Consider the following 25,201-nt stretch of genomic DNA (forward strand, 5'->3'; position numbering starts at 1 on the left):
CCCATCTGCTCAAAGCTTCATGGCCCCCCTTTATGCATCCCTCCTCACCCCACATGCTCAAAGCTGCATGTCCCCCCTTTCTGCATCCCTCCTCACCCCACCTGCTCAAAGCTTCATGGCCCCCCTTTCTGCATCTCTCCTCAACCCACCTGCTCAAAGCTTCATGGCCCCCCTTTCTGCATCTCTCCTCAACCCACCTGCTCAAAGCTTCATGGCCCCCCTTTCTGCATCTCTCCTCACCGCACCCACTCAATGCTTCCCCTACACCCTTCACACTCAAACCTTCCTCTCACCCCCACATCTACCCCCAAAACCTCACCTTGCCTCAGCAAAACTTCCCCCTTCTCGTTAGACATCAGCTCACGTGTCCTAAAAACCTGATCTGCTATTATTTGCACATCCTCTCTGCCCTTTTCACCCTGTCATTTCCGTTAAGTCATCTTCCATCTACTTGGAAATCAGCCAACATCACTGCATGGTATAGAAAGGTACAAAAACGGGTCTCCTTAACTACAGGCCTATCTGCTTACTTCCAATCATCAGCAAGGTCATGGAATCCATCATTGCAGTTGATATGAAGTCCTTCCTTTTCTCCAACAACATCATCTCAGATCACCAATTCGTATTCAGACCAGGTCACTCCACCTTGGACATGCTGCTTCTACTCACCCAATAATGAATGGAGGCCCTCAATGTCAGACATGAGATCAGGGCGTCTCTCTGCACATATCTTGTGCTTTTGATACGGTCTGGGTTTGATATCCTACCTTGCCCTCCAAACTCTCTGCCAATGGAATCAAAGACCAACTCCACACATGGCTCACTGACTTCCTCTACTCTCGTAGCCAATGTGTGGCACTCAACAGAATCCATTCATCTCCTCTCCCTGTCACGGCTGGAGTGTCCCAAGGCAGTGATCTGGGCCCAGTCCTATTCCTAATCTTCATCAATGATCTCTCTGACTCGATGGAAAATCCTCTTTATCTATTTTCTGATTACTCCATCCTCTGCCATGACATCCCTCAGACAGGCTGCAGCCTCTTCCCTCTTCAGACCCTGGAAAGAATATCACAATGTGGTCAAACACTTGGAATTTGTGTTTCAATCATGACGAATCTCTCTCTCTTTCTCTCTCCGAAAGGACCGTCTGGCAAACCCTCCCATCTACTTTATTAACAATCCTCTTGAGGAAGTTCAGTCATTCAAACTCTTGGGTCTCACTCACTACCAGCCATGATCTTTCTTGGTCAAATCACATTTCAACGTTGGCCTCCAATGCCAGCCGTCAAATGGGCATCCTCCGTCACACAAAGTCCTTCCTTGGCATACCTGAACTCCTATCCACCTACAAGGCCTTCATCTGCAGCTTGATGGAGTACTGCTCTCCCCTCTGGGCTGGCTCCCCCTGCCTCACATCTTTCTCATCTTGTCGCTGTGGAAACCAAGGCGTTTAAGATTATTTGAATCTCCGGGGATTAAGCCTATGGGTCCATCACTTTGCCATCGCAGTACAGTTGGTGGTCTCTCTGTGTTCTACTGCTGCCTCCTTTCCAGTCTTGCACCATCTGCTCTTTCTGTATGTTATACCCCCAGGTTTCTGTCGGGCTCACATGGTCCACCTCCACCATCAACCCCCTTCCAATTAAAGTACCTAAATCCATAATCACTGCTTACCTCCACTCATTTGCTCCTATTCTATCCCGCCTCGTGAACCGACTTCCACAGTCTCTTCAATCTCATTCTTCCTTCCAGGTCTTCAAAACAGCTGTTCACCACCCTCTCGGATCATCCTCACCCAATACCATGATCTTTTCTGCCCTTGTTAACCCCCACCTCCACTCCCACCTCATTCCAATCCCTCCTCCTTCCAAATTTCGAGTTTTCTCTCCTGAGAGTTTCCTTCTGTATCCATCTTGTCCACCCCATGCATCTTCTTCTGCCCCCATTCCTCCCCACACCCATTGTCCAAGTCTTCCTCTATATTGTCCTTCAACTCTGCTGTTGGTGTACCCCCCTCTCTCAACTGTTCCCTTTGCTTCCCGTTTTGCACGTTTTACGTCTTGTTATGTCCTGATCCATTCAGTGTACTCGCTCTTCCAAGAGCATCGACGAAGTATACAAAAAGTAAAACTATATTCTCACCTCATGCTCTCACAGACCGAATTATCGAAGACGGACTCCTGCGTCGTGCGCCTTCGTCAGCCCCTACGTTCCATTCCAGATGACGAGAAAGCCTCGGAGAGTACGCAAAGAACCAAGACCAGGCCCCGGGGTAAGAAACGTCCATCGGCCTGCACCGATCCGACCTCCTTGGTGTGCGAGGTGTGCGGCTTTAAAGCGGACGGCATCGGCGGCCTGCACGTGCACCAGACGATGAAGCACGGTTCTCCAGAACGGCCGTTCTTTTGTCTTCTTTGTGGAAAGGCCTTTCGCACGGAAGATAACCTGCTCCATCACCAGACCAGTTGCCACCATCTCCTCATGCAGAAGAAGTTTGGGAAGCAGGCGGTGAGGCTCAGATCAAATGCATTCCTGACTGAATGTATATGAATATGTCACTAGGGACACTTTTCTTAAGGTGAATAATACAATCAATAAGATGAAATTGCTGACTCAATGGGTTGAATAAACCTCGATATTGTAGGTTCCTTTGAATCAGTGGGGTACCCTGTTTAGATGAACACTCCATAAGATTCATCTCAATAAGCCACAAGGTCCTTTAAGTTTTGGTTTACAAGACAAACAAATGTTATAACACCAAAACGAGCAACATTCGGCTGTGATTGGTTGAACAGCACTCAAACGTTCGCTGGCTCGACCTTTTTCGTTGTGTTCGGTTCATTTGGTTCCGTGTGGATGGAGATGCTGAGTGGCCTTTCCATCACCATGTTGAGCGTTCATGTCTGTTTGTTCATTTATCGTCTTTGGCTGTTTGTTTGGAGCTGCCTCTTAATTCAAATGATCTATGGAACAGACAAGTCTGTTTGTCTTGAAACTAGACTCGACTGTACTAATGAAGAACCCATCCTTAGTGACCGAGAACCCATCCTTAGTGACCAGATGAATCCCCCAACACGAGTGAAAAACCCATCCTTAGTGACCGGATGAATCCCCCAACACAAGTGAAAAACCCATCCTTAGTGACTGGATGAATCCCACAACACCAGTGAAGAACCCATCCTTAGTGACCGGATGAATCCCCCAACACGAGTGAAAAACCCATCCTTAGTGACCAGATGAATCCCCCAACACGAGTGAAAAACCCATCCTTAGTGACCGAGAACCCATCCTTAGTGACCGAGAACCCATCCTTAGTGACCGGATGAATCCCCCAACACGAGTGAAAAACCCATCCTTGGTGACCGGATGATTCCCCCAACACTAGTGAAGAACCCATCCTTACTGACCGGATGATTCCCCCAACACTAGTGAAGAACCCATCCTTAGTGACCGGATGATTCCCCCAACACGAGTGAAGAACCCATCCTTGGTGACCGGATGATTCCCCCAACACTAGTGAAGAACCCATCCTTAGTGACCGGATGATTCCCCCAACACTAGTGAAGAACCCATCCTTAGTGACCGGATGAATCCCACAACACTAGTGAAGAACCCATCCTTAGTGACCGGATGAATCCCACAACACTAGTGAAGAACCCATCCTTAGTGACCAGATGATTCCCCCAACACTAGTGAAGAACCCATCCTTAGTGACCGGATGATTCCCCCAACACTAGTGAAGAACCCATCCTTAGTGACTGGATGATTCCCCCAACACTAGTGAAGAACCCATCCTTAGTGACCGGATGATTCCCCCAACACTAGTGAAGAACCCATCCTTAGTGACCAAAAACCCATCCTTAGTGACTGGATAAATCCCACAACACCATTGAAGAACCCATCCTTAGTGACCGGATGATTCCCCCAACACTAGTGAAGAACCCATCCTTAGTGACCGAATGATTCCCCCAACACTAGTGAAGAACCCATCCTTAGTGACCGGATGATTCCCCCAACACTCGTGAAGAACCCATCCTGAGTGACCGGATGATTCCCCCAACACTAGTGAAGAACCCATCCTTAGTGACCGGATGAATCCCACAACACTAGTGAAGAACCCATCCTTAGTGACCGGATGATTCCCCCAACACAAGTGAAGAACCCATCCTTAGTGACCGGATGAATCCCACAACACTAGTGAAGAACCCATCCTTAGTGACCGGATGATTCCCCCAACACAAGTGAAGAACCCATCCTTAGTGACCGGATGAATCCCACAACACTAGTGAAGAACCCATCCTTAGTGACGGGATGATTCCCCCAACACTAGTGAAGAACCCATCCTTAGTGACCGGATGAATCCCACAACACCAGTGAAGAACCCATCCTTAGTGACCGGATGATTCCCCCAACACTAGTGAAGAACCCATTCTTAGTGACCGGATGAATCCCACAACACTAGTGAAGAACCCATCCTTAGTGACCGGATGAATCCCACAACACTAGTGAAGAACCCATCCTTGGTGACCGGATGAATCCCACAACACAAGTGAAGAACCCATCCTTAGTGACCGGATGAATCCCACAACACGTGTGAAGAACCCATCCTTAGTGACCAGATGATTCCCCCAACACTAGTGAAGAACCCATCCTTAGTGACCGGATGAGTCCCACAACACTAGTGAAGAACCCATCCTTAGTGACCGGATGAATCCCACAACACTAGTGAAGAACCCATCCTTAGTGACCAGATGATTCCCCCAACACTAGTGAAGAACCCATCCTTAGTGACCGGATGATTCCCCCAACACTAGTGAAGAACCCATCCTTAGTGACCGGATGATTCCCCCAACACTAGTGAAGAACCCATCCTTAGTGACCGGATGAATCCCACAACACGAGTGAAGAACCCATCCTTAGTGACCGGATGAATCCCACAACACTAGTGAAGAACCCATCCTTCGTGACCGGATGATTCCCCCAACACTAGTGAAGAACCCATCCTTAGTGACCGGATGAATCCCACAACACTAGTGAAGAACCCATCCTTAGTGACCGGATGAATCCCACAACACTAGTGAAGAACCCATCCTTAGTGACGGGATGATTCCCCCAACACTAGTGAAGAACCCATCCTTAGTGACCGGATGAATCCCACAACACCAGTGAAGAACCCATCCTTAGTGACCGGATGATTCCCCCAACACTAGTGAAGAACCCATTCTTAGTGACCGGATGAATCCCACAACACTAGTGAAGAACCCATCCTTAGTGACGGGATGATTCCCCCAACACTAGTGAAGAACCCATCCTTAGTGACCGGATGAATCCCACAACACCAGTGAAGAACCCATCCTTAGTGACCGGATGATTCCCCCAACACTAGTGAAGAACCCATCCTTAGTGACCGGATGAATCCCACAACACTAGTGAAGAACCCATCCTTGGTGACCGGATGAATCCCACAACACAAGTGAAGAACCCATCCTTAGTGACCGGATGAATCCCACAACACGTGTGAAGAACCCATCCTTAGTGACCAGATGATTCCCCCAACACTAGTGAAGAACCCATCCTTAGTGACCGGATGAGTCCCACAACACTGGTGAAGAACCCATCCTTAGTGACCGGATGAATCCCACAACACTAGTGAAGAACCCATCCTTAGTGACCAGATGATTCCCCCAACACTAGTGAAGAACCCATCCTTAGTGACCGGATGATTCCCCCAACACTAGTGAAGAACCCATCCTTAGTGACCGGATGATTCCCCCAACACTAGTGAAGAACCCATCCTTAGTGACCGGATGAATCCCACAACACGAGTGAAGAACCCATCCTTAGTGACCGGATGAATCCCACAACACTAGTGAAGAACCCATCCTTCGTGACCGGATGTTTCCCCCAACACTAGTGAAGAACCCATCCTTAGTGACCGGATGAATCCCACAACACTAGTGAAGAACCCATCCTTAGTGACCGGATGATTCCCCCAACACTAGTGAAGAACCCATCCTTAGTGACCGGATGCTTCCCCCAACACTAGTGAAGAACCCATCCTTGGTGACCGGATGATTCCCCCAACACTAGTGAAGAACCCATCCTTAGTGACCGGATGAATCCCACAACACGAGTGAAGAACCCATCCTTAGTGACCGGATGAATCCCACAACACTAGTGAAGAACCCATCCTTAGTGACCGGATGATTCCCCCAACACTAGTGAAGAACCCATCCTTGGTGACCGGATGATTCCCCCAACACTAGTGAAGAACCCATCCTTAGTGACCGGATGAATCCCACAACACTAGTGAAGAACCCATCCTTAGTGACCGGATGAATCCCACAACACTAGCGAAGAACCCATCCTTAGTGACCGGATGATTCCCCCAACCACAGTGAAGAACCCATCCTTAGTGACTGGATGAATCACCCAACACTAGTGAAGAACCCATCCTTAGTGACTGGATGAATCACCCAACACGAGTGAAGAACCCATCCTTAGTGACCGGATGATTCCCCCAACACGAGTGAAGAACCCATCCTTAGTGACCGGATGATTCCACCAACACGAGTGAAGAACCCATCCTTTGTGACCGAGAACCCATCCTTAGTGATCGGATGAATCCCACAACACGAGTGAAGAACCCATCCTTAGTGACCGAGAACCCATCCTTAGTGACCGGATGATTCCCCCAACACTTGTGAAGAACCCATCCTTAGTGACCGAGAACCCATCCTGAGTGACCGGATGATTCCCCCAACACTAGTGAAGAACCCATCCTTAGTGACCGGATGATTCCCCCAACACTAGTGAAGAACCCATCCTTAGTGACCGAGAACCCATCCTTAGTGACCGGATGATTCCCCCAACACTAGTGAAGAACCCATCCTTAGTGACCGGATGAATCCCACAACACCAGTGAAGAACCCATCCTTAGTGACCGGATGAATCCCCCAACACTAGTGAAGAACCCATCCTTAGTGACCGGATGAATCCCCCAACATGAGTGAAGAACCCATCCTTAGTGACCGGATTAATCCCCCAACACTAGTGAAGAACCCATCCTTAGTGACCGGATGAATCCCCCAACACAAATGAACAACCCATCCTTAGTGACCGGATGAATCCCCCAACACTAGTGAAGAACCCATCCTTAGTGACCGGATGAATCCCACAACACCAGTGAAGAACCCATCCTTAGTGACCGGATGAATCCCCCAACACTAGTGAAGAACCCATCCTTCGTGACCGGATGAATCCCACAACACTAGTGAAGAACCCATCCTTCCTGACCGGATGAATCCCACAACACTAGTGAAGAACCCATCCTTAGTGACCGGATGAATCCCACAACACCAGTGAATAACCCATCCTTAGTGACCGGATGAATCCCCCAACACTAGTGAAGAACCCATCCTTCGTGACCAGATGAATCCCCCAACACTAATGAAGAACCCATCCTTAGTGACCGGATGATTCCCCCAACACTAGTGAAGAACCCATCCTTAGTGATCGGATAAATCCCCCAACACAAATGAACAACCCATCCTTAGTGACCGGATGAATCCCCCAACACCAGTGAAGAACCCATCCTTAGTGACCAGATGAATCCCCCAACACTAGTGAAGAACCCATCCTTAGTGACCGGATGAATCCCCCAACACGAGTGAAGAACCCATCCTTAGTGACCGGATGAATCCCCCAACACTAGTGAAGAACCCGTCCTTGGTGACCGGATGAATCCCCCAACACTAGTGAAGAACCCATCCTTAGTGACCGGATGAATCCCCCAACACGAGTGAAGAACCCATCCTTAGTGACCGGATGAATACCCCAACACTAGTGAAGAACCCATCCTTAGTGACCGGATGAATCCCCCAACACTAGTGAAGAACCCATCCTTCGTGACCGGATGAATCCCACAACACAAGTGAAGAAGCCATCCTTAGTGACCGGATGAATCCCCCAACACTAGTGAAGAACCCATCCTTAGTGACCGGATGAATCCCCCAACACTAGTGAAGAACCCACCCTTCGTGACCGGATGAATCCCCCAACACTAGTGAAGAACCCATCCTTAGTGACCGGATGAATCCACCAACACTAGTGAAGAACCCATCCTTCGTGACCGGATGAATCCCACAACATAAGTGAAGAACCCATCCTTTGTGACCGGATGAATCCCACAATACTAGTGAAGAACCCATCCTTCGTGACCGGATGATTCCCCCAGTTGGAATGCCACCCCTTGTTGTTTGCAGTGAATGTTCCTGTGTTTTTCACACACTGAAACTAAAACTTAGAGAAGCAGCAATTTTGATGCATGGAATGGTCCCCACTCATGAAGATGAACAGAAGGACATGTTCGGGTGTGCGATAGAGAAGCTGATGGAAAACGTGAAAGATGAGGAAGTTGTTGTGGTAGGAGGAGACCTAAATGGACATGTGGGAAGGAGTATGGACGGTTTTGAGGGAGTTCATGGGGGTTACGGATATTGTGTGAGAAATGGAGAAGGTGAAAGGATTTTGGAGTTTGCTGATGGAGCTGATTTGTTGATTTGTAATACTCATTTCCAGAAAGAGGATAATAAGCTTGTTACATACACGTCAGGTGGGTCGACGACAACCGTTGACTACCTGATGGTGCGTAGGCGAGATAGGTGGGACACAAAGGTGATCCCGGGGGAGGAGGCTGTTTCACAGCACCACTTGGTTGTCTGCGACATAAGGGTGAAAGGTGCGAGGAGAGCTCTGCGGGTGAAGTACCAACCGAGAATGAAGGTGTGGAGGTTGAAAGAGGTGACAGTGAGGGAGGCATTAAAAGGGAGGCTGAGTAGGGTAGAGGATGATGTGGTTGAGCTTGAAAGTGGTTGGATGTCAATGAAAGATAGTCTGTTGGGAGCCGTTGGTGAGGTATGTGGATGGACAAAAGGACCACCGAGGCACTCGGAAACATGGTGGTGGGATGATGAAGTTGGAAAGAGGATTGACGAGAAGAGGAAGAAGTTCAAGGAGTGGCAGAAGGCGAAGGGTACGGGAGCAGAAACAGCAGAGCATGAAAGTTATGAGGCAGCCAAGAAGGCTGCAAAGAAAGTGGTAGCAAAGGCACAGGAGGCATGTAGGAAAATGTTCGGAGAACGCTTGGATTCGGAAGAGTGTCAGAGAGCAGTATTCAGGATTGCAAAGCAGACAGCGAAAGAGAGGTGTGATGTGATGGGGGTGAGTTGCTTGAAGGATGAAGTGGGACAAATCGTTGTGGACCCAGATCGAATTAAAGGAAGATGGAAAAGATATATGGAAATGCTGTTGAATACAGAGAATGAATGGGATGGCAACATAGAGAGTAACCCAGTTTTAGGACCGGCAGAGAAGATAACTGAGAAGGAAGTTGAGGAAGCGATAAAAGCAATGAAGGGTAGAAAAGCGGGAGGGCCGACAGGAGTTGTGGGAGATATGTTGAAGGCAGCAGGAAGTTGGGGTGTGAAGAGAATGACAGAGATCTGTAAGCTGGCGGTGAAAGAAGGCCGCATTCCAGTGGATTGGGAAATGAGTACCCTCGTCCCTCTATACAAGGGGAAAGGTGACCCTCTGGAGTGTGGCTTGTACCGAGTGATAAAGTTATTGGAGCATGGAATGAAGGTATTGGAAAGGGTGTTGGAGAGGAGGATAAGGAAGAAAGTGAAGATCGACGAAATGCAGTTTGGATTTATGCCAGGAAGAGGAACAACAGACGTGCTTTTTATTGTGAGGCAGTTGCAGGAGAAGTACATGGAGAAGAGGAAGAAGTTGTTTCTTGGGTTTGTTGATCTGCAGAAAGCATTCGATAGGGTTCCACGCGAAGTATTGACATGGGCATTGAGGAAGTCAGAAGTGGAGGAATGGTTGATCAGAGTAGTGATGGCAATGTACAAAAGAGCGCGCACAGCTGTAAGGACGAAGGACGGGAACAGTGGTGAGTTTGAGGTGAAGGTGGGAGTGCATCAGGGGTCGGTACTAAGTCCACTACTATTTGTAGCTGTGATGGAGGTGCTGGCTCAGAACGTAAAGGAGGGTTTACCGTGGGAGTTGTTGTATGCAGATGATCTGGTGTTGATTGCGGAAAGTATGGATGGACTGAAGGAAAAGATGAAGAAGTGGAAGGAATGTATGCAGACAAAAGGTCTGAAGGTGAATATCGGAAAAACGAAGGTGATGGCAAGTGGTAAAGCATGTGGTGAGGTGGAAAGAACTGGGAAGTGGCCATGTGCTGTGTGCAGGAAGGGTGTCAGAGTGAACTCCATTCAATGTACAATGTGCGCTGAGTGGGTTCATCAAAAATGTAGTGGTCTGAGAGGGTCATTAACCAGTGTGGCAGCTACATTCAAATGTAAGGTGTGCACAGACGGAGCTGCAGATGGAGGAAATGTTGAGTTGGATCTTGGAGACGGCGTGAAGCTGGAAGGTGTGAAAACATTTTGCTACCTCGGAGACATGCTGAATGGAGAAGGTGGATCAGACTCGGCAACGGTTGCTGGAGTGAGATGTGCATGGAATAAGTTTCGGGAACTGAGTGGCATGCTGATGAGGAGGGGAGTGTCGTTGAAGCTGAAGGGAAAGGTGTTTGCTGCATGTGTGAGAAGTGTTATGATTTATGGGAGCGAGACATGGGTAATGAACGAAGAGCAGCAACGAAGGTTGGAAAGGGTGGAAATGCGAATGGTTCGATGGATGTGCAGAGTATCGTTGAGAGAGAGGAAGACAAATGATAAATTGCGAAAAATGATGGGAATGGAGCCTGTGATTGATGTTGTGAAGAGGAACAGGTTGAGATGGTTTGGTCATGTGTTGAGGAAGGATGAAAGTGACTGGTTGAGAAGAGTGATGGAAATGAATGTAGAAGGAAGTAGAGGACGGGGAAGACCGAGAAAGACTTCGCCAAAGATGGTGGGAGAAGAAATGCGGGCCAGGGGGTTAACAAGGAGAGATGCAGAAAATAGGGCAAGATGGAGAAGATTGTCATGGGGACCGCAAGGCTAACCCCCGCTCTAGCAGGGAAAATGGCCTTAAAATGCATGTTGTTGTTGTTGTTGAATGGTCCCCACTTAAAATTGTGTAAATGTATGTACAGTCACGTGAAAAAGTAAGTACACCCCATGTAAAGTTTTGACTTTTTCAACATATTTCAACATAGGCCTTCAGCTATTTGATCTTCATTTCAACAATATTGATAGATAAAGGTGATATAATATAACAAATATCATGAAACATTTACATTTTGTTGTTCATTGTATAATTTAAATGAACATAAATGCAAATTTCGCATGTGGAAAAAGTAAGTACACCCTGACATTTATCACTACTTCAAATACCTAAAATTGGAATCAGGTGCACCAGCTCAGGTGCAAATGATTAGAACATCGTCAGAGAGGATCTTGGAGGAACCTGTCTTATTTAAACCTCAGACATTTCGTTTCGTTTGCTCTTTGTTGTTGAAGTGTGCGGCGTCACCATGCTTAGATCAAAAGAGCTCTCCGAGGCCTTCAGAAAGAAGGTTATGGATGCCTACGAGTCTGGGAAGGCATTTAAAAAGATCTCCAAACAATTTGAAATCAATCATTCGACTGTCCGGAAGATCATCTGCAAGTGGAGAAGATTCCAAACAACTGCCAACTTGTTCAGGCCAGGCCGCCCCAGCAAGTTCAGCCCGAGAGCAGACCGCAAGATGCTGAAAGAAGTCTCTAAGAACCCCAGAATGTCATCACGGGACCTACAGGTAGCTCTTGCCCCTGTTGATGTCAAAGTGCACGAGTCTACCATTAGAAAGAGGCTGAACAAATTTGATCTGCATGGGAGGTGTGCCAGGAGGAAACCTTTGCTATCCAGAAAGAACATCAGGGCAAGACTAAAGTTTGCCAATGAACACCGAGGCAAAGACCAGCACTTCTGGAACAAAGTGCTCTGGACAGATGAGTCAAAGGTATAACTATTTGGCCACAGTACCAGAAGACATGTTTGGCTAAAACCAAAGACAGCATTTGACCACAATAACCTGATACCAACTGTAAAGCATGGTGGTGGAAATATTATGGCTTGGGGCAGCTTTGCTGCATCAGGGCCTGGGCAGCTCGCCATCATGGAATCCACTATGAATTCTTGATTGTACCAGAGGGTGCTTGAGGATAATGTGAGGCCATCTGTCGGAAAGTTGAAGCTCAACTGAAGGTGGACCTTGCAACATGACAATGACCCTTAACATACCGGTAAATCCACCAAGGAATGGCCGAAAAGAAAGAAATGGAGGGTTCTAGAATGGCCAAGTCAAAGCCCGGATCTAAATCCCATCGAGATGTTGTGGGGGGATTTGAAACGAGCTGTGCATGCAAGAAACCGCTCAAACATCGCACAGCTGAAAGAATTCTGCATGGAGGAGTGGGCAAAATTTTCTCCCAGTCGATGTCAGAGACTGGTAGACAGTTATAAGAAACGCCTACTTGAGGTTGTTTCTGCCAAAGGGGGCAATACCACCTAATTAGAGCAAAGGGTGTACTTACTTTTTCCACATGCAAAATATGCATTTGTGTTTATTTAAATTATACAATGGACTACAAAATATAAATGTTTCATGATATTTGTTATATTATATTGAAGGAGCTGGGGCTCCCACGTCGATCAGAAGAATGGACGCGACAAAAAGCTGGAATTCATCGGAGTTGCTTTATTGAAATCAAACGCTCAGGCACTCTGAAAAACCGTTTATCGGTCAGCAATATATATCTATTAACCCAGGGGGTTTGCCCAGGCCCGGCGCCAGGGGGCGTGGCCCAGCGTCCTGGCTGTGGCCTGGCAAGTTGAGGGCGAGCCTGCCCGGGCATGCCCGGGCATGCCCGGGCGTCCCGACCGAGGCCTGGCAAGTTGAGCGCGGGCCTGCCCGGGCGTCCTGGACGAGCCCGGCATGGTGATCGCTCCGCGTCCTTGATAGGTGCAAGGCGATTGTGAAACCCCAGCGGCAGCCGCTACACACGTCCCCCCAGAATCGACTTGCACCGGCAGGGTCAACTTGAGGGGGGTCCTGATGACCCGGCCGAAGCGACCCCTGGCGGGTCGTGGGAGGGGGTCCGGTGAGGTGGTGGGCGGTCGAGTGGGGGGCCCCGTGGACGGGGGGCGGCCTCGCCGCGGCGGAAGGGCCACCCGTGGTGGGTGGTCGACGTCCACGTGCGCCGGCTTGAGGCGGTCCACTGCAATCCGGTCCGACCTGCCGCCGATGTCGATGACGAACGACTTGTCGTCCCGTCGCAGCACCCGGAAGGGCCCGTCGTACGGCGGCTGGAGTGGCCACCGATGTGCGTCGTGACGCACAAAAACATACTCCGCTGTGCGGAGTGCTGGGGGGACGTAGGACCGGGGGTCACCGTGGTGGGATGTCGGCACGGGGGCAAACCGTCGGGCGGCCTCCTGGAGGTCCGAGCGCTGGTGAGCTGCGGACCAGGGACTGGTGGCGTCGGGCACGAATTCGCCCGGGACGCGTAGCACCTGGCCATAGACCAGCTCGGCGGTGGATGCCTGGAGGTCCTCCTTGGGGGCCGTGCGAAGGCCCAAAAGGACCCACGGCAGCCGGTCGGCCCAACCGCCGTCTTGAAGGCCGGCCATGAGCGCGGCCTTCATGGAGCGGTGGAATCGCTCGCACAACCCGTTTGCTTGGGGGTGGTAGGCCGTAGTACGGTGGAGCTTGACCCCCAGGTTGCGGGCGACCGCGCCCCACAGCTCGGAGGTGAACTGTGGTCCGCGGTCTGACGAGATGTCCGCCGGTGCGCCGAAGCGGGCGACCCAGGTGGCGATGAAAGCCTGCGCCACGTCGGCGGTGGTGGTGGAGACGAGGGGAACGGCCTCCGGCCACCTGGTGGTCCTGTCCACCATGGTGAGCAGGTGTGTGAACCCCCGTGACGGGGGGAGGGGGCCCACCAGATCCACGTTGACGTGGTCGAAACGTCGTTCGGGCACGGTGAAAGGTGCCAGCGGGGCCTGGGTGTGTCGGTGGACCTTGGCCCGTTGGCAGGCCGTGCAGGCGCTGGTCCAATCGCGGACGTCCCGACGAAGGCCGTGCCAGACGAAACGCGCCGACACCAGCTTCTGGGAAGCTTTCCGGCCCGGGTGGGAAAGGCCGTGGAGGGAGGCGAAGATGCGGCGTTGCCAGGTGACGGGCACGATGGGGCGAGGCTGGCCTTGGGAGACGTCGCAGAGCAGGACAGTGTCCGCGCAGGGGATGTCGGCCAGGCGGAGGCCCGTGTCCGCCGCCCGGAGGGCTTGCACCGTGGTGTCGGTGGTTTGGTCCGCCGCCATAAGCGCAAAATCCACGCCCAGGTGGACCGCGTTCGCGCTGGCCCGGGAAAGACAGTCGGCCACGGCGTTGTTTTTGCCGGCGACGTGCCGGATGTCCGTGGTGAACTCCGACATGGCGGAGAGGTGGCGCTGTTGGCGGGCCGGCCATGGCTCCGTGACCTTGGCCATGGCGTAAATCAACGGCTTGTGGTCGACGAACGCCGTGAAAGGTCGGCCCTCCAGGAGGTGGCGGAAATGGCGGACGGCCAGGTGTAGACCGAGGAGCTCCCGGTCAAACGTGCTGTATTTGAGCTCGTTCGGCCGGAGCTGTCGGCTGAAAAAAGCGAGTGGCTGCCAAACCCCGTTCACCCATTGCTCATGGACGGCGCCCACCGCGTAGTCGGAGGCATCCGTGGTGAGGGCGATGGGAGCGTTGAGCACCGGGTGAGCGAGCAGTGTTGCGTCGGCGAGGGCCCGCTTTGAGCTTTGGAAGGCCGCATCCATTGCTGCGGACCAGACGATGTCGTGCTTGGCCGGCTTGCCCCGGAGGGCTTCGTAGAGGGGCCGCATGAGGTGAGCAGCGCGGGGCACGAAGCGGTGATAAAAATTCACCATTCCCAGGAATTCCTGCAGGGCCTTTATGGTGCGGGGACGCGGGAACGTGGTGATGGCCTCGACCTTGGTTGGCAGCGGCACGGCCCCGTTCTTGGTGATGTGGTGGCCCAAAAAATCAACGGCCGTCGTGCCGAAGTGGCATTTGGCCGGGTTGACGATGAGGCCGTGCTCGCTGAGGCGCTCGAACAGTGTTCGGAGGTGGAGGAGGTGCTCGGCCCGGGACGTGCTGGCGACGAGGATGTCGTCCAGGTAAACGAAAAGGAACGGCAGGTCACGCAGCACGCCGTCCATCAAGCGCTGGAACGCCTGAGCCGCGTTCTTGAGACCGAACGGCATCCGCAAGAATTCGAATAAGCCGAACGGCGTGATGACTGCCGTTTTAGGGACGTCGGCCGCCCTGACAGGTACCTGGTGATATCCCCGTATGAGATCAATTTTCGAAAAAATGACCCGTCCCGCCAGACGGGCGGAGAAGTCTTGGATATGCGGGATCGGGTACCTGTCGGGGGTGGTAGCGTCATTCAAACGGCGGTAGTCGCCACACGGGCGCCATCCACCCCCCGGCTTTGGCACGATGTGCAGTGGCGAGGCCCATGCGCTATCGGAGCGCCGCACGATGCCGAGGTGCTCCAACGCGTCGAATTCGGCCTTCGCTACGGCGAGCTTGGCTGGGTCGAGGCGGCGGGCCCTGGCGTAGACCGGCGGGCCCGTGGTTGGTATGTGGTGCTCGATCCCATGCCGTACTGCGACGGCCGAAAACGTCGGCCGCGTGAGGGCCGGGAACTCCGTGAGCAGGCGAGCAAACTCGTTCGCCGCCGGGACGGTGCATGCCAGCTCGGTCGGCGCGGAGCTGCTCAATGTGCATACCAGGGAGCTGAAGGTTTCAGCGTTGATTAAACGACGCCGTTGGACGTCCACCAGCAGTCCGTGTGCGCAGAGGAAGTCGGCGCCTAGCAGAGCCACGGGCACGTTGGCGGTTACAAACGTCCAAGCAAAGCGTTGGCCGCCGAAGCAGAGGGTGACGTTGCGCGGGCCGAAGGTGCGGATAGTCGATCCGTTGGCCGCAACTAAGGAGGGGCCGCAAACCGCGGATTGCCTGTCCTGGTCAGAGGCGGGTATGACGCTCAGTTGGGCGCCGGTGTCGCACAGGAAGCGCCGTCCGGACGCTGTATCCGTGATGAACAGTAAGTTGCCCGTATGGCCGGCGCTCATGGCTGGTAATGAACGCCGGCCCGGCCGTTTCCCGGCCTGCCGAAGGTGCACGGGGGTCGGCATGTCCGGGCCTTTTGTCCGAACCTGGCATGATAGTAACACCACGCTTGGTCGGGTGGAGGTGGTCGGCACGGTAGAGCGGCCGCCAATTGCGTCGGCAGTTCGGCCGTCGACCGTGCCGGGTGCTCGGGCGCCATGGTTGTTGCGTCGGACGGCGGTGGGTCCCATGTCGCCGCTGCGATGCGCCGTCCTGCAGCGGAGATCTTGTCGGCTTCTCTGGCAAGGGCCCGGGGATCTGTGATCGTCGTGCTTGCCAGGGCGAGGCGTACCGGGTTAGGCAGCTGACGGAAGAACAGCTCCCGGAACAGGAATGCCGGAGAGTGCTCGCCGAGCAGTGAAAGCATGTAGTCCATTCGCTCGGAAGGGCGCGTGTCGCCGAGCTCAAGCAGTTCGAGCAGGCGCCGTGCGCGTTCCGCCGATGGGAGGGCGAAAGCATCGAGGAGCAGCTTCTTAATCGCGCCGTATTTGTCAGCGGCTGGCGGGCTTTCGAGGAGGCTCAGGGCGCGGGCCGCGGTAGTCGACCCGAGCGCAGCTACCACATGGTGGAAGCGGGTGTCGTCGGCCGTGATGCCTCGCAGGGCGAACAGGGACTCCGCCTGTGCGAACCAAACCGCCGCGTGAGCCTCCCAGAAGGTAGGCAGTTTAAGGGCGACTGCCGTGTCCATGTCGATAGGTCACCAATGAAGGAGCTGGGGCTCCCACGTCGATCAGAAGAATGGACGCGACAAAAAGCTGGAATTCATCTGAGTTGCTTTATTGAAATCAAACGCTCAGGCACTCTGAAAAACCGTTTATCGGTCAGCAATATATATCTATTAACCCAGGGGGTTTGCCCAGGCCCGGCGCCAGGGGGCGTGGCCCAGCGTCCTGGCTGCGGCCTGGCAAGTTGAGGGCGAGCCTGCCCGGGCGTCCTGGACGAGCCCGGCATGGTGATCGCTCCGCGTCCTTGATAGGTGCAAGGCGATTGTGAAACCCCAGCGGCAGCCGCTACAATATCACCTTTATCTGTCAATATTGTTGAAATGAAGATCAAATAGCTGTATGTTGCAATATGTTGAAAAAGTCAAAACTTTACATGGGGTGTACTTACTTTTTCACGTGACTGTGTGTGTCTGCATTTAAAAAATTCATTCTCTTGGAAACCGTTGGTGCGATTGACACGAAATTTTCACCATAGTAGTGCTTCTTCCTGTATGTTTATTTAGTTATAATTATGACGTAATAGGTCGCGTGGTATGGACGCCATCTTGGAAAAACTTTGCACCTCTTTATCTCCGAAACCACTCACCGGGAAAAACAATTTGAAACATGGCTCATTGTCAAGTACTTACCATGGGGAGCAAGGTACGTTAATGATGATGTCATTGGTGCCTTCATTATGACGTCATAATTCGACAAGTACAACACTTCATCTGATCGGTATGAAATTCTTACTCCGCAACTGTTGGTCTGATGGACACGAAATTTTCACCACAGGAGCGCCTCCTATTGTATAATTTTTTGACGATAATTATGACATCATAGGCCACGTGGTACAGGCACCATCTTGGAAAAAAACGAAAAATGTTGCACCTCTATATTTCCAAAATCACTCCATCGAAAAAATTTAAACATGACTCATTGTAAACAATGTAAAGAACTCCATATGGGGAGCAAGAGTTGTTAACGATGACGTCATGGTGCCTTAATTATGACGACATAATTCGACAAGTACAACGCTTAGTCAGATCAGTTTGAAATGTATTGGGCGTGATCTATGGAACAATTATATTGGAGAATATAAATTTATGATGTCGTCAGTCATGTGGTCTGGCAGCCTTATTGGATCAAAGAAAAAAACAAAACAGAAGAGTTGGCTCGTAACAAGTTGACTGCGCGGGGTAAGTATTCGATGAATACCATCATTTTTATATATAAATGTCAGAGTAACGGTTCACTGAATGTGGGTATTCGACTTGAGGGCCTACTGCGTATGAGCACTTGTTTTGAGTTGAACCTCAGGCTGGCTTCCGAATCTAATTGTTGCTGACATCATGTTCCTGACAGGCTTCTGGAGTGAAACCCCACTGCTTCCAGTGTCACATTGACTTTCCTTCTGAAATCGAGCTTGTCTCACACATGAGTACAAAGCACGAAAGCATGCGGCACAAGGTGCCTCTGTACATACGTGAGGACACGGCACAGATAAACGAGGAGCGTGCAAAGTTTAATGGAGGGCCTTGCCCACACTGTGGAAAGAAGAGTACTGGGTCGAGCGTTTTATCATTTCTTTCACATATCCGCACACACACTGGTACGAATCCAACACACATTTACTTGTCTGCTGCAACATGTTTTAACTTTAATGTGTTCCTTATCAACCACGTTTTTCCATACTTTTCCGTAACGCCTCATCCGTTGCTCCTGTGTCTTGCCCCCCTGCATCATCAACATGAGGTGTGTCCCACCCCTTGCTTCAGGCGAGTCAACCTCTCCCTCCGCTTTCCCCACTTCCTGACTCCAGCATCCCGCCCCTGCCTCCAGTGCTCCCTGCCCCTGCTTCCCGCTCCTCCTCACTCCCCCACCTCCAGTGCTCCCCGCCCCTGGCACATCCTGCCCCCTCCTAATGTTATTCTCCCATCCTTGGTCCCTTCAGGCTCCAAACCTTTCCACTGCACCATCTGTAATTTTTCTGCTGCACAGCTTGGAGACATACGCACACATGTGAAACGTCATCTCAACCTCTGTGAATACTACTGTTCTGTATGTGGGTACGTGATGTCGCATTGTCATTATCATGCTATTGCAATGTTGGCATCCGCTTACTGCTGGTTGTTTTAGCCAGGTTTCCATTGCTGGTATACCTGAGATCAGCACCTTTATTTAGCCCTTTTCACAATATAGCTGAGCAGTACGAGTTCCTACTATCATGGCCTTGACGAGGACACGTATTTGCGTCTCCACAAGCGAGTCTGTTCCGTGCTAGAATGGTTCCTGTCACATTGCTATCCACCAGGATCAGCGGATCAGCCCCGGCACCGTTCGCTTGGATGTCAAGGCTCTTGAAAGAACAATGTGAAGTAACACACAAAGCATGCATGATGATAGGGGAGAGGGGGAATGGAGGTGGGAAACAAACAGACATAAGACAGAGATAGACAAAGCACTCGAGATTAGATGTGGAGATGTAGTTTGTCATAAGATGGCGATGAGCTGATATTTTAACAAACATGACGGAAGAGAACTCAAGCAGGATCCCATATTTAATCATCGAGATCCCATTCTCAAACCAGAACACAGATTTGGATTGGATACTTTAATTAGTCTGTGAGAGGTGGTCGTGTTTTCAAGGCAAGGCATGTTAGAATAGGCCAAAACAAAATGGCCACTAGGACCCCTGCGAGGTGATATTGAGCGGACCGAGGATAAAGCCTTTCATGAAGGCAAGCCGTTATTTCTCTTCAGAAGGGGTGTTTATATTTATCCAAACAAGCAGTTTCCATGCATGCACTCCTTTGGAGTTCTCTGAGAGTGCATGCAAAGTTTGGGGCAGCTAGGTTTCCTGGTTTTGTAGTTATGGAGGAGACACACTGACACACACAGACACATACACATTATCTTTTATTATTATTATAGATCACCAACTTTATTTACTGTCTGTCGCACTTCAATGAAGACAAATCGAGGACAAACTGCATGGCTGCATGCGAGAGTGCGTGCGAGTGTGCGCTACGAGATTTACGGACGGAAGAAAGTTCCTGCAGTCTGTGCATGTGGCGTCACGCCTGCAATAATTATCATATTTCTACAATTGGTAGCAAGGTGCACTTTCAGCTGGAGTGGTATATGCAATTGCATTGTCCAGATCTAATTATTACAAGTCATTTGTTTGTTTCAGAAATGGGTTTATCATGAAGAAACACATGTTGAAACACATGTTAAAAAAACATGGACTTGGAACGAAGAAAGAGAGGTAGGTCCAACTTCCTTGTATTTTATCTTTCTTTCTCCCATCACTTGCCGAACGCTTCCTTCCTGGTGATTGGCCGACCTCATTTTGACTTTGCATAACCTTCTGTGACCCTCACAGGTGTTTCTCCTGCGATATATGCAGCCGCAGCTTTGCAGAGAAGTGGGCCCTGCGTGGTCACCGAAGACTCCATCTTGGCCACAAACCCTTCCCCTGTACATGGCCACAGTGTCATTACTCATTCCTGAGTAGATATGCACTCAGGAATCACATGAACACTCACACGGGTAATGTACACGTGGTGCAACACAATTACCGTAGATTAGAATGATCAACAGCTAAATAATGTTACAGCAGACCACAATATTGTCATATTGATAAGTTACTTTAATCCAGCTGCAGGACAATTTTTTTAAAAAATTTTTTTGTATACAAGATCGAGGCTCGTGAAAGAGCTAACATTAATCACACAAAAAGTCAAACCGACACATAAAACACAAAAAAATAAGGGGAGCGGAACACAAGATGGGGAGAGAGGGGGAAGGACACAAACGCAACATTTGAGAGCATGGACATCGAGAGAAATGTGGGAGGGGGAGGGCTTGGGGGGAGTTGGGAGAAGTATAAAACACATCAACACTGCAAGGACTTCTAGGAAAGAAGTTGGAATTTCAAACAAGGTGTATCTGGGGTGAATTAGCGGGGGTAGAAAATATCAAGGTTTTGGATGGGGGAAGATAAGAGATGGTGGTGAACAGCTGTTTTAAAGACCTGGAGGGAGGAGTGGGATTGAAGGGAGTGGGGGAGTTTGTTCCAGAGGTGGGAGAAAAGGGGAATGAAAGAGTGAAGGTGAGCAGAGAGCCTAGATTTTGGCAGTTTAACCATAAGAGGGTTGCTGGCAGATCTTGTGTGACCTGTAGGAATATTAGGGGGACAGAACACAGAGAGAGCTGGGGGAGCAAGGCCGGAGAGGAGTCGGTAGAAGACGGAAAGACCACCAACCTGCCTGCGGTGAGTAAGTGAAAGGCCCTCGGAGTTAGCTTCATCGCAGGAGATTCGAATGATTCTGAAAACTTTGGTTTCAACAGCGCGAAGGCGAGCTAGGCGTGAGGCAGGAGCACTGGCCCAGAGGGGGGAACAGTATTCCATTGAGCTGTGGATGAAAGCCTTGTATGTGGTGAGGAGCTCAGGTGTGCCAAGGAAGGACTTCGCATGACGGAGGATGCCCAGTCGGTGACTGGCTTTGGAAGCCAGATTTGAAATGTGGTTTTCCCAGGAAAGATCATGGCAGATAGTGAGACCCAAAAGCTTGAGTGACAGAACTTCTTGGAGAGGATTGTTGAGAAAGTAGATGGGAGGGTTTTCCAGTCGGTCTTTTCGGAGAGACATAGTGTGAGTGTGGGATTTGTCAGGATTGAAAATCCAGGAATGTCAGGATTGTCAGGAATGTCAGGATTGTCAGGTGACGAACACTCACAATTCATGTGAGTGTTCGTCACCAAAAACACTTCCCTACACCCACAAAGGAATGGGGTCGGGGATTATTTAATATTACCTTTCACATGGCAACAGACGTTTGTAGAGCGATAAAAAAAAAAATGTAACTTTACTCTCAAAATGTTCAATTTTATTTTGCCTAAAACTTTCCCCAGCACCCAAACACGAACCTATGAAAGTTTGACGAAAGATCCGTTCAGTCATCTCTGAGAAAAATGGTGACACCGACAGACAGACAAACAAACAAACAGACAGACAAACGGACGGACAGACAAACGGACGGACAGACAGACAAACGGACGGACAGACAGACAAACACACAGACAAACACACAGACAAACAAACACACACACACACACACACACACACACACAGATACACACACACACACACACAGATACACACACAGACAGACACACACACACACACACACACACACACACACACACACACACACACACACACACACACAGACAGACAGACACATACACACAGACACGGGCACACACACACACACACACACACACACACACACACACACACACACACACACACACACACACACAAACAAACGGCTCTCTTGTCCTATAGATAGATTATAACACCCAGTATGGTATAGATAGACTATAACACCCATTATGGTATGGATAGATTATAACACCCATTATGGTATGGATAGATTATAACACCCATTATGGTATGGATAGACTATAACGCCCATTATGGTATGGATAGATTATAACACCCATTATGGTATGGATAGATTATAACACCCATTATGGTATGGATAGATTATAACCCCCATTATGGTATAGCTAGATAATAACCCCCATTATGGTATAAATAGATTATAACCCCCATTACGGTATAAATACATTATAACCCCCATTATGGTATAGATAGATTATAACCCCCATTGTGGTATAGATAGATTATAACACCCATGATGGTATCGATAGATTATAACCCCCATTGTGGTATAGATAGATAGATTATAACCCACATTGTGGTATTGATCGATTATGACCCCCATTATAGTATAGATAGATTATAACCCCCATTATGTTATAGATAGATTATAACCCCCATTGTGGTATAGATAGATTATAACCCCCATTATGGAATAGATAGATTATAACCCCCATTATGGAATAGATAGATTATAACCCCCATTATGGTATATGTAGATTATAACACCCATTGTGGTATAGATAGATTATAACCCCCATTATGGTATAGATAGATTATAACACTCATTGTGGTATAGATAGATTATAACACTCATTGTGGTATAGATAGATTATAACCCCCATTGTGGTATAGATAGATTATAACCCCCATTATGTTATAGATACATTATAACCCCATTATGGTATTGATAGATTATAACACCCATTGTGGTATAGATAGATTATAACCCCCATTATGGTGTCGATAGATTATAACCCCCATTGTGGTATAGATAAATTTATAAGCCCCATTGTGGTATAGATAGATTATAACCCCCATTGTGGTATAGATAGATTATAACCCCCATTATGTTATAGATAGATTATAACCCCCATTGTGGTATAGATAGATTATAACCCCCATTATGTTATAGATACATAACCCCCATTATGGTATTGATAGATTATAACACCCATTGTGGTATAGATAGATTATAACCCCCATTATGGTGTAGATAGATTATAACCCCCATTGTGGTATAGATAGATTATAACCCCCATTGTGGTATAGATAGATTATAACCCCCATTGTGGTATAGATAGATTATAACCCCCATTGTGGTATAGATAGATTATAACACCCATTGTGGTGTCGATAGATTATAACACCCATTGTGGTATGGATATATTATTACACCCATTGTGGTATAGATAGATTATAACCCCCATTGTGGTATAGATAGATTATAACACCCATTATGGTGTAGATAGATTATAACCCCCATTGTGGTATGGATAGATTATAACCCCCATTGTGGTATAGATAGATTATAACCCCCATTGTGGTATAGATAGATTATAACACCCATTATGGTGTAGATAGATTATAACACCCATTGTGGTATAGATAGATTATAACCCCCATTGTGGTATAGATAGATTATAACACCCATTATGGTGTTGATAGATTATAACACCCATTGTGGTATAGATAGATTATAACACCCATTGTAGTATAGATAGATTATAACACCCATGGTGGTATAGATAGATTATAACCCCCATTGTGGTATAGATAGATTATAACACCCATTGTGGTATAGATAGATTATAACACCCATTGTGGTATAGATAGATTATAACCCCCATTGTGGTATAGATAGATTATAACCCCCATTGTGGTATAGATAGATTATAACACCCATTACGGTGTAGATAGATTATAACACCCATTGTGGTATGGATAGATTATAACACCCATTGTGGTATAGATAGATTCTAACCCCCATTATGGTATGGATAGATTATAACACCCATTATGGAATAGATAGATTATAACCCCCATTATGTACCAAGTACACATTATCAAAGCAAAAGTGATATGATTTTTAGTTCCCCATCACCAGCATCTTCTTCCCCATTACATTACATTTCTCATTTTATTAATTTTTTTATGTTATTTTTATGGAGACCGCCCCAGACAAGGCATGCAGCCAGCCACTCTAGGTAAGGGGCTAAGAGAAGGTTAGAAAAATATAAGGATAAAGCAAAACAAAATCATTGATATAAACAAGGAGCAATGTGGGACCAAGGACAGAACCCTGTGGAACACCAGAATTGATGGAGCAAGTAGGAGAAGACTTACCCTCAAGTTTCACCTTCATCTTGCGATTTGTAAGGAAAGCTGAGATGATTGAATGCATCACCCCAAATACACCATGTGACTGGAGCTTGTGGAGCAGACCCCTGTGCCAAACTTTATCAAAGGCTTTTGAGATATCCAAAACAACGAATCTAGCTTCACCCTTGAGCTCCAATGCCCTGTTGAGATGATCCATAATTTAGGATAGCAGATCACCAGTAGAGCGAGAATAACAAAAACCATACTGGCAGACAGTGAGAAGTTCATTGTCCTCCAGATGTCTGAGAAGTTGTTCATTGATGAAGAATTCAAATACCTTACTTATTAAAGGAAGCAGGCTGATGGGGCAATAGTTACTTGGTTCAGAATGCTCACCTGCACCCTTGAAAACAGGGACAACAGTAGCCACTTTCCATGATGAAGGAAACACTGACGCAGACAAGCGCATGTTGAAGAGCTTGGCAAGAAACGGTGACAGTTCGGGACAACACATCTTCGATAAAATCGCAGGAATTCCATCAGGACCAGTTGCTTTTGAGGCATCTAGGGTACGAATAATTCTGGCAACCTTCTTAGGAGTGATAAATGGAACAAGAATATCAGAGTTTGTATGAGATGGAAAATCAGGAAGAGGGTATCCCTGATCATTGAGTGGTGTTGAATTAGAAACAAAGTGGTTTGAAAAGAGGTTAACCTTATCCAGAAGTGAAGTAACAACCTCTGGTCCATGAAAGAGAGGAGGTATAGAAGATTTATTGC

General features: G+C 49.0%; 1 protein-coding gene across 6 annotated transcripts in view; it reads left to right on the forward strand.

Annotated features, from left to right (window-relative positions):
- The window catches only part of LOC137426637 (zinc finger protein 407), a 115,475-nt gene that overhangs the window by 43,336 nt on the left and 46,938 nt on the right, over positions 1 to 25,201 (forward strand). For all 6 annotated transcript variants that reach the window (XR_013623642.1, XR_013623643.1, XM_068115349.2 and 3 more), the window contains 5 exons: positions 2,158 to 2,508; positions 18,232 to 18,478; positions 18,821 to 18,935; positions 20,063 to 20,137; positions 20,255 to 20,421. Coding sequence is in view for 4 of the 6 variants with exons in the window: in XM_068115349.2 (XP_067971450.2) it covers positions 2,158 to 2,508; positions 18,232 to 18,478; positions 18,821 to 18,935; positions 20,063 to 20,137; positions 20,255 to 20,421 (955 nt within the window). In the remaining 2 variants the exon portion in view is untranslated. The remainder of the gene's footprint in view (positions 1 to 2,157; positions 2,509 to 18,231; positions 18,479 to 18,820; positions 18,936 to 20,062; positions 20,138 to 20,254; positions 20,422 to 25,201) is intronic.

Source organism: Myxine glutinosa, chromosome 5 (genome assembly GCF_964187855.1).
Source record: "Myxine glutinosa chromosome 5, kmMyxGlut1.1, whole genome shotgun sequence".
NCBI classification, from domain to species: Eukaryota; Metazoa; Chordata; class Myxini; order Myxiniformes; family Myxinidae; genus Myxine; species Myxine glutinosa.